Source organism: Stegostoma tigrinum, chromosome 36 (genome assembly GCF_030684315.1).
Source record: "Stegostoma tigrinum isolate sSteTig4 chromosome 36, sSteTig4.hap1, whole genome shotgun sequence".
Classification (NCBI taxonomy): domain Eukaryota; kingdom Metazoa; phylum Chordata; class Chondrichthyes; order Orectolobiformes; family Stegostomatidae; genus Stegostoma; species Stegostoma tigrinum.
The window spans coordinates 398,722-415,234 of record NC_081389.1 but is presented as its reverse complement, the minus strand read 5'-3'; the positions used below and the strand labels follow the sequence as shown (position 1 = coordinate 415,234).

General features: G+C 44.8%; 1 protein-coding gene across 1 annotated transcript in view; it reads right to left on the bottom strand.

Moving 5' to 3' along the window:
* Positions 1 to 16,513, bottom strand: part of herc1 (HECT and RLD domain containing E3 ubiquitin protein ligase family member 1) — a 339,275-nt gene that overhangs the window by 253,870 nt on the left and 68,892 nt on the right. The window contains exons 21-23 of the mRNA XM_059640184.1: positions 7,819 to 7,939; positions 6,887 to 7,052; positions 1,365 to 1,680 (exon numbers count right to left, since the gene is read on the bottom strand). Coding sequence (XP_059496167.1) covers positions 1,365 to 1,680; positions 6,887 to 7,052; positions 7,819 to 7,939 — 603 coding nt within the window. The remainder of the gene's footprint in view (positions 1 to 1,364; positions 1,681 to 6,886; positions 7,053 to 7,818; positions 7,940 to 16,513) is intronic.

Here is a 16,513-nt window from a genome sequence, read left to right as displayed (position 1 = left end):
TACCCTTACAGGCAGTGAACTCCAGATTCCAACACCATCGAGGTAAAGGAAAATTTTCTCCCATCTCCTCCAAACTTCCCATCCATTACCTTAAATCTATGCTCTCCCCAAGTCCTTGATCCTTCCACCAAAGGGTAACATTTCCACTTGTCACTCTCTCTGCCCCTGTATTTTATACATCGCAGTAGTGTCCTCTGCACCGGGGGAGGAACCTCAGTCTATCTAATCTCACCTTTTAACTTAAAAACTCTGCAGCCCAGTAAACAACTTAATAAATCTACATCCTCTCCAGTGCAATCACTTCCCTCCTATAATGTGGATTCCAGAACACACACAATACTCTACCTGTAGGCGGGCCAAGGTTTCACACAGCACATTGCTCTTCAACTCTATACCTCAGTTAATAAAGACTAGTTCATCACCTTAAAAAGGCATCTAATCCTCAGGACTTCCCAGGCTCTTATCATTCATCATGTATTCTTTGTCCTGCCCAATTCCATCTGCCACTCAATAGACCGTTTATATCGTCCTGTAATTTTAGGCAATAATCCTCACTATTTAACACACAACCTGATCAACTGCAAACTATAACAATAATGTGTCTTAAGAGGTGCATTCTGTTCTGTTTCTCTTCCAGAGACAGTCATAGTAGTCCACAAATATCTTCTTCAGACAGGCAGTTGGTAAACAGCCTTAGTTCTCCCCGGCTGTTTGTTTTAAACTAAGATTTAAAAAATTGTGACTGGATGGGATAGTATGAACTGCAGATGCTGGAGTCAGGGATAACAGTGTGGAGCTGGAGAAACACAGCAGGCAGGCAACATTAGAGGAGCAGGGATGCTGACTTTACTAGTTTCAAAATCACCCCACTCCCAGTCTCATCCCAAGACCAACCCCTCCCTCTCATCCCTGCCTCCTCTTCTCTCCCACCTATCTGCCCATCCCACCTCACTGACCAATCCCCACCACTATCTACCTGCACTTACCTATCACCATCCTACTTATCCTCCCCAGCCCCAACCCTCCTCAATTTATTTCAGAGCTCCCTTCCCCCTCCCCTATTTTCTGAAGAAGGGTCCCAACCCGAAACATCAGCTTCCCTGCTCCTCTGATGCAGCCTGGCCTGCCGTGTTCTTCCAGCTCTACACTGTTATGAGTGGATGGGTTCTAGCTCACACTGACCCAAAAGGACTTTAGTTTCATTTCCAGTTAGTTAGTTTGGCTGGCAAGAGGTGCAATATTTCCAGTTCCAGTCCAGTGAGAGCATACAGTGGCAACATCATCCACATCAACTTCTGTTCAAGTGTAGTGACAGGAGATACACTGTTTGATTAAATTCTTTAAAATATAAAACTGTTTCTAACCTGGTGATAAAACCTAGTCCTTCATTAGTCGCAGAAAGTCCAATCTGGCCTTCATCTTTTTGATGCAACTCTTGAATGACTGGGGTAACTCCTAGAATTAACAATGCACAACGATGAATGACAGAGTTACATGCTGCTGTGTAAAGGTCCTGTCCTTCTGTAAGTCCAGTGCTGACTCGCCGTTTTTCCCGCAGCTGAGACTGTGGATCTTCTAGTCGAACAACAGTTCCATTCCCAATTCCAGATGTGCCACTCATTCTCTCACAATCACGACTACGAGCAACTTCACGGGCTGATAGGAAACATTGAAAGATTTCTGTAATATGTAACAAAACACAAACAAGCAGAGCACTCATTAAATGCCAGCAGAAGCATAGGCCAAAATGATCCCAATCTTTTTTGCAATGGCATCACCAACATTTCATTTATTGAGATATCGTTATTTGGTAAAGGTAGGGTATCTTCTATCTGCACTTAAAGGAATTGGAACACTGCATCAAATACTCCTGAAAATGAATCTGCAAAACATTACCAATGCAATAGGGTTCTATAAATGGAAGAAATTCTTTGGAGATGGAAAAAACTCTTAACATTTCCTAATTTTCAAGAATCATGATATCAACAAGTAGTTTGGACAACAGATTCAACAGAGCAGAAAACTCAAGAAGGGATCGTACAGTATGGCCAAGTGAAATAGGGATTGATAGGAAGGGTGAGGGGAGAAACGAATTAAAAATATTATATATGAATGCACGAAGCATACGAAATAAGGTGGATGAGCTTCAGGCTCAGTTCAAGTTGGCAAGTATGATGTTGTGGGGATAACTGAGACGTGGCTTCAAGTGGACAGGGCCTGGGAAATGAATATTCAAGGCTATACGTGCTATCAAAAGGGCAGACTGGTGGGCAGAGGGGGTGGGGTAGCCCTGTTGGTGAGGAATGATATGCAGTCCCTTGTGAGGGGGGACATAGAGTCAGGAGATGTAGAGTCAGTATGGATAGAGCTGAGAAATTCTAAGGGTAGAAAGACCCTAATGGGAGTTATCTACAGGCCCCCAAACAGTAGTCAGGAGGTAGGATGCAGGTTGAATCAAGAGTTGAAATTGGCCTGTCACAAAGGTATCACTACAGTTGTTATGGGAGATTTCAACATGCAGGTAGACTGGGAGAATCAGGATGGTACTGGACCCCAAGAAGGGGGTTTGTGGAGTGCCTCCGAGATGGATTCTTAGAACAGCTCGTACTGGAGCCTACCAGGGAGGAGGCAATTCTGGATCTGGTGTTGTGCAATGAACCGGATTTGATCAGGGACCTCAAAGTAAAAGGAGCCATTAGGAGGTAGTGACCATAATATGATAAGTTTTAATCTGCAGTTTGAGAGGGAGAAAGGACAATCGGATGTGTCAGTATTGCAGTTGAATAAAGGGAACTATGGAGCTATGGGGGACGAGCTGGCCAAAGTTCAATGGCACAATACCCTAGCAGGGATGGCAGTGGAACAACAATGGCAGGTATTTCTGGATATAATGCAGAAGGTGCAGGATCAGTTCATTCCAAAGAGGAAGATAGATCCTAAGGGGAGGCGGGGGCAGCCGTGGCTGACGAGGGAAGTTAAGGACTGTATAAAACTAAAAGAGAAGTATAACATAGCAAAGATGAGTGGGAAGCCAGAGGACTGGGAAGCTTTTAAAGAGCAACAGCAGATAACTAAAAAGGCAATACACAGAGAAAAAATGAGCTATGAAGGAAAACTGGCCAAAAATATAAAAGGAGGATAGTAAAAGCTTTTTTAGGTACATGTAAAGAAAAAAAATGGTTATGTCTAAAATTGGGCCCTTGAAGTCAGAAACGGGTGAATTTATTATGGGGAACAAGGAAATGGCAGATGAGTTGAATCGGTACTTTGGATCTGTCTTCACTAGGGAAGACACAAGCAATCTCCCAGATGCAGTAGTGGCTGAGGGACTGTGGGTAACGGACGAACTGAAGGGTATTTATATTAGGCAGGAAATGGTGTTGGATAGACTGTTGGGTCTGAAGGCTGATAAGTCCCCGGGACCTGATGGGCTGCATCCCAGGGTACTTAAGGAGGTGGCTCTAGAAATTGTGGACGCGTTGGTAATTATTTTCCAAGGTTCTATAGATTCAGGATCAGTTCTTGCGGATTGGAGGGTGGCAAATGTTGTCCCACTTTTCAAGAAAGGAGGGAGAGAGAAAACAGGAAATTACAGACTGGTTAGCCTGACATCAGTGGTGGGAAAGATGCTGGAGTTAATCATAAAAGATGAAATTATGACTCATTTGGATAGCAGTAACAGAATAGGTCAGAGTCAGCATGGATTTACGCAGGGGAAATCGTGCTTGGCTAATCTTCTGGAATTTTTTGAGGATGTTTCTATGAAGATGGATAAGGAAGAGCCAGTGGATGTAGTGTACCTGGACTTTCAGAAAGCCTTTGATAAAGTCCCGCATAGGAGATTGGTGAACAAAATTAGGGCACATGGTATTGGGGGCAAAATACAGAGTTGGTTAGAAAATTGGCTGGCTGACAGGAAGCAAAGAGTAGTGATAAACGGGTCTCTTTCGGAATGGCAGGCAGTGACCAGTGGGGTACCACAAGGTTCGGTGCTGGGACCGCAGCTGTTTACGATATATATTAATGATATAGACGAAGGCATTAAAAGTAATATTAGCAAATTTGCTGATGACACAAAGTTGGGTGGCAGTGTGAAATGTGAGGAGGATGTTATGAGAATACAGGGTGACTTGGACAGGCTAGGTGAGTGGACGGATGCATGGCAGATGCAGATTAATGTGGATAAATGTGTGGTTATACACTTGGGTGGCAAGAACAGGAAGGCAGATTACGAGCTCAATGAAGTCAAGTTAGGTAAAGGGGAAGCACAACGAGATCTAGGTGTTCTTGTACATCAGTCAATGAAAGCAAGCATGCAGGTACAGCAGGTAGTGAAGAAAGCTAATAGCATGCTGGCCTTCATCACGAGAGGACTTGAGTATAGGAGCAAAGAGGTCCTTCTGCAGCTGTACAGGGCCCTGGTGAGACCGCACCTGGAGTATTATGCGCAGTTTTGGTCTTCCAATTTGAGGAAGGACATTCTTGCTATTGAGGGAGTGCAGCGTAGGTTCACAAGGTCAATTCCTGGAATGGCGGGACTATCATATGTTGAAAGATTACGGCGACTGGGCTCGTATACGCTTGAGTTTAGAAGGATGAGAGGGGATCTGATTGAGACGTAAAAGATGAAGAGGAGATTGGACACTGTGGAGGCAGGAAGCATGTTTCCGCTGATGGGTGAGTCCAGGACCAGAGGACACAGTTTAAAAATAAGGGGTAGGCCATTTAGAACAGAGTTCAGGAAAAACTTCTTCACCCAGAGAGTGGTGGATATATGGAATGCTCTGCCCCAGAAGGCGGTGGAGGCCAACTCTCTGGATGCTTTCAAGAAAGAGAGAGACAGAGCTCTTAAAGATAGTATAATCAAGGGTGATGGGGATAAGGCAGGAACAGGATACAGATTGTGGATGATCAGCCATGATCATAATGAATGGTGGTGCTGGCTCGAAGGGCCGAATGGCCTACTCCAGCACCTATTGTCTATTGTCACAGGCCCTTTGGCCCACAATGTTGTGCCAAGCTTTACCCTAATGCTAACGTATATTAACCACCACCCCTATCTTATACTATCATCCATATGCCTATCTAATAGCTACTTAAATGCCCCTAACGAAGCCGGACTCCACTACCATCTCCAGCAATGCATACCACTCTCTGAGTAAAGAGCCTACCTCTGACATCTCCCCTGTATCTACCTCCATTCAGTTTAAAACTATGCCCCTTCGTAACAGCTACCTCCATCCTAGGAAAAAGTCTCTGGCTGGCTACTCTATCTATATCTCTGATCTTTTTGCACACCTCTATCAAGTCATCCCTCATCCTTCATCGTTCTAAAGAGAAAAGCCCCAGCTCTCTCAACCTTTCCTCGTAAGACCTTTGCTCCATTCCAGGCAACTTCCTGGTAAATCTCCTCTGCATGTTTTCCAACGCTTCCACATCTTTCCTGTGATGAGGTGACCAGAACTGAACACAATACTCCAGATGTGGCAGAACCAGGCTTTTGTATAGCTGGAGCATAACTTCACGGCTCTTGAACGCAATCCCTCTATTAATGAAAGCTAACACACCATGTGCCTTCTTAACTACTCTAACCACCTGGGTGGCTCTCTTTGGTCTGCCTATCTAGCTGTCTTTTGAAATGTCCTATGGCATCCACTTCATGACCTCTCCAAAACAACACATTCTAAATCCTAGCAACTTCTCTACTCACACAGTTGTCCAGGTTTGGAATGCATTGCCTTAGATTTAGTTTTCATTCTTTCCCTAAAGCAAGCAGTACGTTAAACAATAGGCGAACTAACAATGTGCCATGCTCAAAATAGTCTGGTCATTTAGCAGTGGCAAATCTCATCAATGTGATTCTTGTAAAAACATGGAAAACAATTTCTAACTACCAAGAAACATCAAAAATGGGTTACAATAATTACAATGAAGAGCTGTTTTAAATTCTTTAAATCGACATATTCTACAGATTGCCTGGCTGTAATGTCCAATTTTCATTCTGAAGAAAAATATAAAAAGGTTAAATCCCTTTTACGGCATTTTCTTCCCATCTGACAAAATGCAGCAACCAGAAGATTTCTTGGCTACTTCACAATATTAACAGCTTATCTGCTTGAGAAATTAGCATACCTTGATACAATCCTCAAAAAGAGAATATGACACAGCATCTAGGAAAACATTGCGGAAACAATTGAGCCCACAAGGTAGAGAAGATGTATCTATTTAGTGCAAGGCAAACTTTAGCAGTGTTGTTTGGGATTCTTGGACAACAAATCAAAAGTCCAACCTCCAAATGTGAAAATCATTTGCACTAATTAGGACCAACAACAGTTTACACCGCATGAAGAATCAGCTATCTTTAATGTTCATCTGGTTAGATGTACTAATTAGTTATAGGTCTAACAAAAACTTAAATCCAAAAAGTTCGTTAGCAATCACCTCCAGGTTTGCTGCTGCTCGCTTGGAGATTACCAGTGCTAACATCTGCTGGAGGTTTTATGCAGACAATTTTGTTTGACATTTGTAAATTGCTAACATTCCCAGACAGAACATAGAACACAACAACACAGGAACAGATCCTTCAGGTGACCATGACACTATTCTAAACTAATTCTATCCCTTTATTTCTTGCTTTTAATTTGCCTGTCTCCAAACCTCAAACGATTTTATCATTTCTGCTTCTATCACCTCCCCAGCCACATGCTCCAAGCACCTAACACCTGTGTGTAAAAAAAATTTTCCTCACACACCTCCCATAAAACTTATCTCCCCTCACTTTACTTACTTCCTTTACCTTCTTTCACTTTACAAGACAAACAGTTCAGCTGTTTGGGCTGTACACAAATCCTGTTCAAGCAAATTAATTCTAGTCACATTTACTTACTTCCAGCAGTCATGACTTCTTGCTCCCTTTCTTCTTCCTCTTGTTCCAGATGCTCATCTTCGCGATCTCTATATGCCTGTTCTTCCATTTCAGCTTCTTCATCAATGGTACGTGTGAAAGCAAGCTCCTGAAGATCAACATCTGTTGAGTCTTGATTTTCTGACAACTTGAAAAAGTGGAGGTAAAGTAAAACTTTATGGTACTAGAAATCAATACTTCATTATTTTCATTAGAAACCGTTCTTAGACTATTTAACTGGATGACTAAAAGAAAAAAAAACTGGCCATTTAAAAACTAGAGAAGTGATGTTAATGAAATTGCTGAATAGTTCTTCCTCAATACTAACAACCTGAACAGGCAAAGATTGATAGAATCAAACAAAAAAATATGCACAATGGATCATTTTTCACTTAAGGACTATGTACAACAGGGAGACTTGCTACATCCTTGGCTTTTCATCTTGAAAACACATTTTTCAAGCATGAAAGACGCAGCAAAACTGAACCCAGATGAACCTAGTATCACGGTGCCAGGCGCTAGTATCTAGGCACTGAAAACAACAGCAATACCAAAGTAAAATAAAGAATTGAAGCATCTGAAATAAAACCAGTTCTGTTCGCAACATTAACTCCGCTTTCTCTCTGCAGATGCTGCCAAAAGTTTCTACAGCAATCCCAGCCTTTGACCTTGCCAAGTCCACCTTACTGAAATCTGGGTACGTGTGTTAAAATTCTAAGAGCTGTCCAACATCTTATTGCAAATACATTTGCCCATGGAGACAGGCAGTAAGGTTAGTTCCAGCAAAAGCAGCAATAATCCATGGTTGTATTGCATTTCACTCGTTAAGTGTAACATGTCACCAATATTTAAATGATCTAAATCAGTTGCATTTGAATTATTTAAAGTTCTAAGAAGTTATTTCATAAACTTACCCTTCTTTCACTGGAAAGTGACTGGGTCTGGATAAGTTCCAGGTTTTTGCATGCTAGCAGTCTGTTACGAATTTTGTAAACACAACGATATATTTCTGCAAGTGTTTTACTTGGCTGGTACCTAAAAATATATGTTTGAAAAACGTCAGGTTTAAAAATACTGATGAATGAAATATTCTATTCGGAACAGGTGATAAATAAATTGTGAAAAGGTTCGTGGCTTTTTAAAGAAAAAAAATTCCAACAGTCTCCTGTTACAACCCAAACTTGCTTCATTAAAGCTGATCTCAGCATTTAGTAGCTGCTATCTGATTTGGAGCAGGAAGATGTCATCCCATGTGAAGTATAAATGTCAACAAGCCTCTTCCTTGTTAACTGTTTGTAGTTGAGCTTCTCAAATTGTTGTCAGTACAACAGGGAAATCTGTCATCAGCCAATTCAGTTCAATAGGGATAATGTTACAAATGTTACTGTGATAGACATCTACACCAGAAAATGCCAACACCGCGGACGGCCGACAGAAGGGGTTGCTACAAGCCCGAATTTGAAAGCTTTGGACAGTCAGGGCTATGAATCCATCTGAACAACTGAAAACAATGAAGCTATCCAGGACAAATTTACTTCTGTGAATTTCAAGAACCATCTGGCAGAATTGCACAATTTTAAAAGGAACAAAGTACACCAAGCAAAATCTGTTCCATCTTGCTCTGAGGTATTCTTAGACCATTGTAATTATTGAATCATCACAGAATCCCCACAAAGTGGGAAGAGGGCATTTGGCCCAAATGGTCTAAGTGAAAAAAAACTTAAGCCACCTTTAGGCTTTTTTTAAAATAAGTTTGAACAATGGAAGCAGCTTGAATAGGAGTGGCCGGTTCTCTCAGACCAGGCTTTCCAGATTTGTTTTTAGCTTCAGTCAGTAGAAGTTTGGTATCCCAGAAAAGTTGGAATCTTCAGTAAATGATTCCAAGTTGCTACTTTTTTCTGAAATCTCTCAATGCTTTTTCCTCCTGGGTTGGAGAACTGCATTCAGACACAGATGCCTGAATTTACATTTTTTACTAAAGAGTGTGTTTATGGGATGTTACTATATCGGAACAGTTCATTAGTAATAGGTATCGTTTCCATTATTCAGTCAGGTTTTCCAATGGTTAATCTACTCTAAATTCCTTTCTTTTGATTGTACTTGAACTATTGTGTTTAAATAAATCATGTTTTTCTTAATACCGAGTCTTTTGACCAGTCACATTATTTCTGGAGCATGCACTTCACATCTACCTTTAAAGTAAAAATGAGGGTCTAGTCTACCTTCTTAAAACATTTTCAGGCGGTCTGGTCTGGTCCATAACAATAGTGAAGTCAATTTTTAAGAAATTAGTTTGTTCCTTTGCCAAAGACAATTTTTTTGTTACTCTTACTATTACTTGTTAAATTGGACAGCTAGCTCACCCGACTGAGGTCTGCGGACTCTTTGATCTACTACATGCATTGCTATATTGAAGCATTCTGGAGAAAGCCTTACAAAATTAACAAAGCTTGGTCTTTGAGGAATGCTTACAGCATGAGAACTGTACTGCACCCCATCTTCTTATAAGCTAAAGTGGAGCATCTTAGTTACTTTTAAACAACATGTATTAACAATCTATAATTGATGGTGAGGCGACAAAACCATACACTCTGCACTGCACAGATTCCAACATTTTCTAGAAGAGTACAAACATACAACCACTATGATTACAGTTATACACTGCATACCTCAGAAGTTCATCTATGTAACTACTAAGCCTTAAATTTAAAAATGTGATGAGATTATTCTTAACTGAGTTGCGTCCAAGCTAGGACCCAAATGAAGTAATTCTAGGCAGGTCAGTATCCCATCACCAAGTCACCCTTCAGTACCCTACTGCCTCATATGGAGTCAGGCACCAAAACCTTAATATCCCTAACACAACCATTTTCTTGAAAGCCAGAGCTCCCTGATTGGAGCTTTTATTCAGATCTAATCAGGGAACTCATTCTTTGGAGATTCAGCTGGCTGACTTTGTTATCATTATTACATCCTTCTCTCTCAGAGTCTGCAGGCATAGGCTGGTCCTTTCCCTTGGATAGCCTCCAACAGCACTTTGGCAACAGATTGGGTTCCTCTGATTCAGCATCCAACATCGAGGATCTGTAATGTGTGGGAGATCATCTCTTGAGCTAGGAGTGCCTTGGTAGAATTTCATTTTCTTCTTCTTGCAACAAAGGTATCAAAACAGCTACTTTGGTCATCTCCATCTCCGATTGATGACTCAACAACGCTTGACAGGAATGGTAAATCCACAGGTTCTGGCAGTATTTTTGACAGTTCTGAAGTGCAATTCTGCTTGAGAATTTGCAGCCTTCACAGGGTTGGCATATTTATTCAGGACTTTATATCTGCCTTATGTCAACCATGTCTCTTAGCCATGTGAAGCCAGTTCCATGATTCTAGCACCATATTTCATCCCCTGTATCACTCTCTCGCACTTGGCAGAGTTTTGTGTCCAACACTGCAGTTTGTGATGCTGTTTCAGCCTCCAACCAGGTCTACGAAGATCAGATTTAACCTGGCCCAGAATCTTCTACCCATTAGGAACTCTGTCAGAGCTATCTCTATAGTTGCATGTTGGGTGGTCCTATAATCAAACAAGAACATCGACAGCTAGGCATTTTGAGAGAGTATGTAGGTGGTTTCTTCAATCCAAATCGCTGTTTCAATCAGGCCATTGGATGATGGATGGTATAGAGCTGGCCTTGCATGTCAAATTCCATTGAACTCTAAGAAATAACCAAATTCCCCGCTGGTTTAAAAAAAAAGTTCATTATCTGTGACCAACATTTATGGGACTCAGTGTGTTGCAAAAGATGTGTGCAGCTTTTCTATATCATCCCAGTGTGTGATGAATGGACTCTATGCACATCTAATCACTTTGCATAGGCGACTACCAAGACTAAAAACCCAAGAAAGTACCTGCACTGTCAACATGCCACTGAATCCGTGGTTTAACTGGCCACTCCCATGAACGTGGGGGGCCTGCTGAGAGCAACCTTTGACCTTGTTGACACTTCCCCAGTGCAATTATGTCTGGATCTGGGCCTGGCCATCAGGCCTAACCTTTACCCAACATCTTCATTTTGGTGGCACTGGTGGAGTTTAGCCAGTATTTGACATCAATCTATGCTTGGAACAGTGACTCTTACTCCTAGAGCAAATGCTGTCTACCGTGAGCTGATATCTCTAGTTCCTGGATAGTCCCTAGACCTTCCAAGACGATTAACGGTATCTAATTGGGACTTCAGCCAGGCAGCCATTTTCTAACTGAAAAATGTTGAGCCAATCTAGGTGAATCTCTCACAACCAATTTTACCCCATTAAGACTGGGGCCCAGCCTTTTACTACGATCACTGGTAACTGAACCAGTTGCTTTTCCTTCAAGACCAGAACTGAAGTTGTTCCCTTGATTCAAAGAAGTTCCCTCGTACAGGTTCTCAGCCTGCTGAGGTCTTATGAAAAGTTGCGCAGGGCACATTTCATTAAAAACTGGTACCGTGTCCAGCGATACAGCTGCGCTACTATTGGCCGCCATTAGAACCGGATAACCACTTAACCAGACGTTTACCTTAATTGGTTCTGATTTTGATGTTACTAAGCAATTTTCCTGTTTCAAACCAGATTATGCGGGCATTCCATACTTTGAACTGGATACCAGCCTATGTGTTCTCTTAGGATAATAAAATCTGAGGCTGAATGAACACAGCAGGCCAAGCAGCATCTCAGGAGCACAAAAGCTAACGTTTTGGGCCTCGACCCTTCATCAGAGAGGGGGATGGGGTGAGGGTTCTGGAATAAATAGGGAGAGAGGGGGAGGCGGACCGAAGATGGAGAGAAAAGAAGATAGGTGGCGAAGGTATAGGTGGGGAGGTAGGGAGGGGATAGGTCAGTCCAGGGAAGACGGACAGGTCAAGGAGGTGGGATGAGGTTAGTAGGTAGATGGGGGTGCGGCTTGGGGTGGGAGGAAGGGATGGGTGGGAGGAAGAACAGGTTAGGGAGGCAGAGACAGGTTGGACTGGTTTTGGGATGCAGTGAGTGGAGGGGAAGAGCTGGGCTGGTTGTGTGGTGCAGTGGGGGGAGGGGACGAACTGGGCTGGTTTAGGGATGCAGTTGGGGAAGGGAAGATTTTGAAACTGGTGAAGTCCACATGGATACCATTAGGCTGCAGGGTTCCCAGGCGGAATATGCGTTGCTGTTCCTGCAACCTTCGGGTGGCATCATTGTGGCACTGCAGGAGGCCCATGATGGACATGTCATCTAAAGAATGGGAGGGGGAGTGGAAATGGTTTGCGACTGGGAGGTGCAGTTGTTTGTTGCTAACTGAGCGGAGGTGTTCTGCAAAGCGGTCTCCAAGCCTCCGCTTGGTTTCCCCAATGTAGAGGTAGCCACACTGGGTACAGTGGATGCAGTATGTGGAATGTCATCTTGGGGCCTGGGATAGGGGTGAGGGAGGAGGTGTGGGGGCAAGTGTAGCACTTCCTGTGGTTGCAGGGGAAGGTGCCGGGTGTGGTGGGGTTGGAGGGCAGTGTGGAGCGAACAAGGGAGTCACGGAGAGAGTGGTCTCTCCGGAAAGCAGACAGGGGTGGGGATGGGAAAATGTCTTGGGTATTCCACATTAGGCAGAGGTTCACCTGCACATCTGCCAATGTGGTATACTGCATCCACTGTACCCGGTGTGGCTTCCTCTACATTGGGGAAACCAAGCGGAGGCTTGGAGACCGCTTTGCAGAACACCTCCGCTCAGTTCGCAACAAACAACTGCACCTCCCAGTCGCAAACCATTTCCACTCCCCCTCCCATTCTTTAGATGACATGTCCATCATGGGCCTCCTGCAGTGCCACAATGATGCCACCCGAAGGTTGCAGGAACAGCAACTCATATTCCGCCTGGGAACCCTGCAGCCTAATGGTATCAATGTGGACTTCACCAGTTTCAAAATCTCCCCTTCCCCAACTGCATCCCTAAACCAACCCAGTTCGTCCGCTTCCCCCACTGCATCACACAACCAGCCCAGCTCTTCCCCTCCACTCACTGCATCCCAAAACCAGTCCAACCTGTCTCTGCCTCCCTAACCTGTTCTTCCTCCCACCCCAAGCCGCACCCTCATCTACCTACTAACCTCATCCCACCTCCTTGACCTGTCCGTCTTCCCTGGACTGACCTATCCCCTCCCTACCTCCCCACATATACTCTCTCCACCTATCTTCTTGTCTCTCCATCTTCGGTTCGCCTCCCCCTCTCTCCCTATTTATTCCAGAACCCTCACCCCATCCCCCTCTCTGATGAAGGGTCTAGGCCCGAAACGTCAGCTTTTGTGCTCCTGAGATGCTGCTTGGCCTGCTGTGTTCATCCAGCCTCACATTTTATTATCCTGGAATTCTCCAGCATCTGCAGTTCCCATTATCTCTATGTGTTCTCTTACTCAACTTAGGTCTAGTAGCAGCTATTTGCTGTCTCAATTCCATTTATCAGAGACAATTACAGTGCCTTACTAGCCGGAATCTGTAGAAAAGTTTAAACATTTGGCCAAGGCTTGGCTTTGATTAGAAGATTTGCTGTGAGCCTACAGTTCTTCCGATCAGAATATGCCCCGAGTGAGGTATGCAAGTTCTGCACTCAAGTTGTTTTCCCCAAGCTCAGTCAGAATGGCTAGGGGTGTCCACTTCCATCGGAATACCTTGCACATCACATGTTCCACTTGCTGGATTTTCCAATGATAAAGCCAATGTAGCACATTTTGAAATCCAGTTGGGATCAGCTAGCAGGTGTTTTGCATGGTTACGTCAGAAAACCCCACATACCAGACAATCTATTACCATCTCGTTAAGAGGCTTCAGCCAGTTGTCCTAATCTCGTCAAAAACCCCAATACTGTTCCCCCGGTTCCTGAATTGCCGAGTAAAACTGATAGTGTCTCAGAATTACAGGCAACCTGGGGTTGTCATTTAACTACGTCAGTCAATTCTTGAAAGATTTTTGAATCTGGTGCCTCAGGGAAAGTTTGGTTACTAATGACAAAACTGCAGCTCCACACACTGTCAAGAGAATTACTTATTGCTTAAGGAGGAATAAGAAGAACTGCTGATGCTAGAGTCAGAGATAACACAGCAGGCCAGGCAGCATCAGAGAAGCAGGAAAGCTGATGTTTCAGGTCAGGACGCTTCTTCGGAAATGGGGGAGGGGAAGTGGTCTCCGAAATAAATGGGGGTGGTGGGGTGGGCTGATAGCAGGTAGGTAATGATGGGGAATGGTCAGCGAGGTAGGAGGAGCGGATTGGTGGGAGAGAAGATGGACAGGTCAATGAGGTGAAATGAGAGGAGGGGACTGGTCTTGGGATGAGGCTGGGGAGATTTTGAAAGTATAAAGTCCACATCGAGACTGTTGGGTTCATGGCTTCGAAGGCGGAACATGAGGTGCTGTTCCGCCAGTTTCCAGTTAGCATCGCAGCGACACTGGAGGCAGCCCAGGATGGACACACCGTCCAGGGAGAGGGAGGGGGAGCTGCAGTGGTTCACGACTGAAAAGTGCTGTCATTTGTCGCGAACTGAACGTAGATGCTCTACAAAACAGTCTCCGAGCCTCCACTTGGTCTCACTGATGTACAGGGAACAGCAGATACAATAGACCATATTAGCAGATGTGCAGGTGAACATCTGTTTGATGTGGAAGGTTTTTTTTTGGGGTCTGGGATGGGGGTGAGGTGTAGAGGCAGGTGTAGCACCTCCTGCGGTTGCAGGGAGAGGTGCCAGGGGTGGTAGGGCTGGTGGGGAATGTGGAGCGGACGAGAGAGTCGTGGAGAGAGCGGTCCCTCCGGAAGACAGACAAGGGTGGGGAGGGAAACATATCCTTTGTAGTGGGGTCAGATTGCAGATGGCAGGAGATGGAGACAGAGATGGCAACAGGCAGGTTCAGGAATGAGACAGACTATCAGAGGCAGTCCAGGCGAACTTAAGGTTAAGGTGGAAGATTTTAGTAAAGTGGATGAACTGTTCAAGCTCCTCATGCTACACTGGCACTATACGCAACATCCCCCCCCACTCCCACCCCTGGCCTTCCACTACATCGATGACTGTATTGGCACCACCTAGTGCTCCCTTGAGCAGCTCAAACAGTTTATCCACTTGACTAACATCTTCCATCCAAACCTCAAGTTCACCTGGACCATCTCGGATAGCGCTGTCTCCTTTCTGGATCTCTGACTCCATTTCTGGCAAGCGCCTTAAAACTGATATCTACTTCAAGCCCACCAACTCCCACAGCTCCCTAGACTACAAGTCCTCTCACCCACCTTCCTGCAAGAACGCAATACCCTACTCTCAATTCCTCCACCTCCGTGCATCTGCTCCCAAGATGAGGCGTACCACTCCCAAACATCCCAGATGCCCTCGTATTTTAAGGATTGCAACTTGCCCACCTCAGTGGTCGAAAATTCCCTCGACTGCATCTCTTGCATTTCTGACACCTCAGGCCTCACACCCCCTCCCCGCAATAACAACAAAGACAGAGTTCCCCTTGCCCTCACATATCACGCCACCAATCTCTGGAATCAATGCATCATTCTCTGCCACTTCCACCACCTGAAAGGTGACCCCACTACAAAGGATATATTTCCCTGTACACCCTTATCTGCCTTCCTTAAGGACCGCTCTCTCCACGACTCCGTCATCTGCTCCACACTCCCCGCTAGCCCCACCACTTACCCTGCAACCGCAGATGGTGATACACTGCCCCTACTCCTCCCCCCTCACCTCCAACTCAGGCCACAAAAGAACCTTCCACATCAGACAGAGGTTCACCTGTACATCCATTAATGTGGTCTACTGTATACACTGTTCCCGATGTGCCCTCCTCTACATCAATGAGAGCAAGCGGAGGCTCAGAGGCTTTGTAGAGCACCTACTCTCTGTTCGAGACAAACGACAACACTGCCCAGTTGCGAACCACCTCAGCTCCACCTCCTACTCCCTGGACGTGTCCATTCTGGGCCTCCTCCAGCATTACAATGATGTCACCCAGAAACTGGATGAGCAGCATCTCATATTTTGCCTTGGGAGCCCACAGCCACTGGTCTCAATGTGGACTTTACGAGGTTCAAAACCTCCCCAGCCCCGACCTCATCCCAAGACCAGCCCCCCTTTCATCCCCGCCTCCTTGACCTGTCCATCTTCTCTCCCACCTATCTGCTCCTCCCACTTCACTGACCAATCCCCACTATTGGTTATCACCAGCCCACCACTTTCCCACCACCCCCCCAATTTATTTCAGCATCCCCTTCCCCTCCCCCATTTCTGAAGAAGGGTCATGAGCTGAAATGCCAGTTTTCCTGCTCCTCTGATGCTGCCTGGCATGCTGTGTTCCTCCAGCTCCACACTGTTATTTCTACTCATTGTTTGACATCTGCCACAATGGGGTCACCTGCCTGGACAGTCCTTGACAGCAGGGCAGAACAAGTCATGTGCTTCCCGAAACTGAGGTACGATGTGAGAAATACTTAGACCAACTGTTGCGAGTTTCTCTAGGATTGTGCTTTACTCGTCATCATAACTCCCCAGAAATCTGTATCCTGTCATCAAGTCACTTTTAATTACACACGACAGTCCCTGTCTATAGCACTGCCTCATA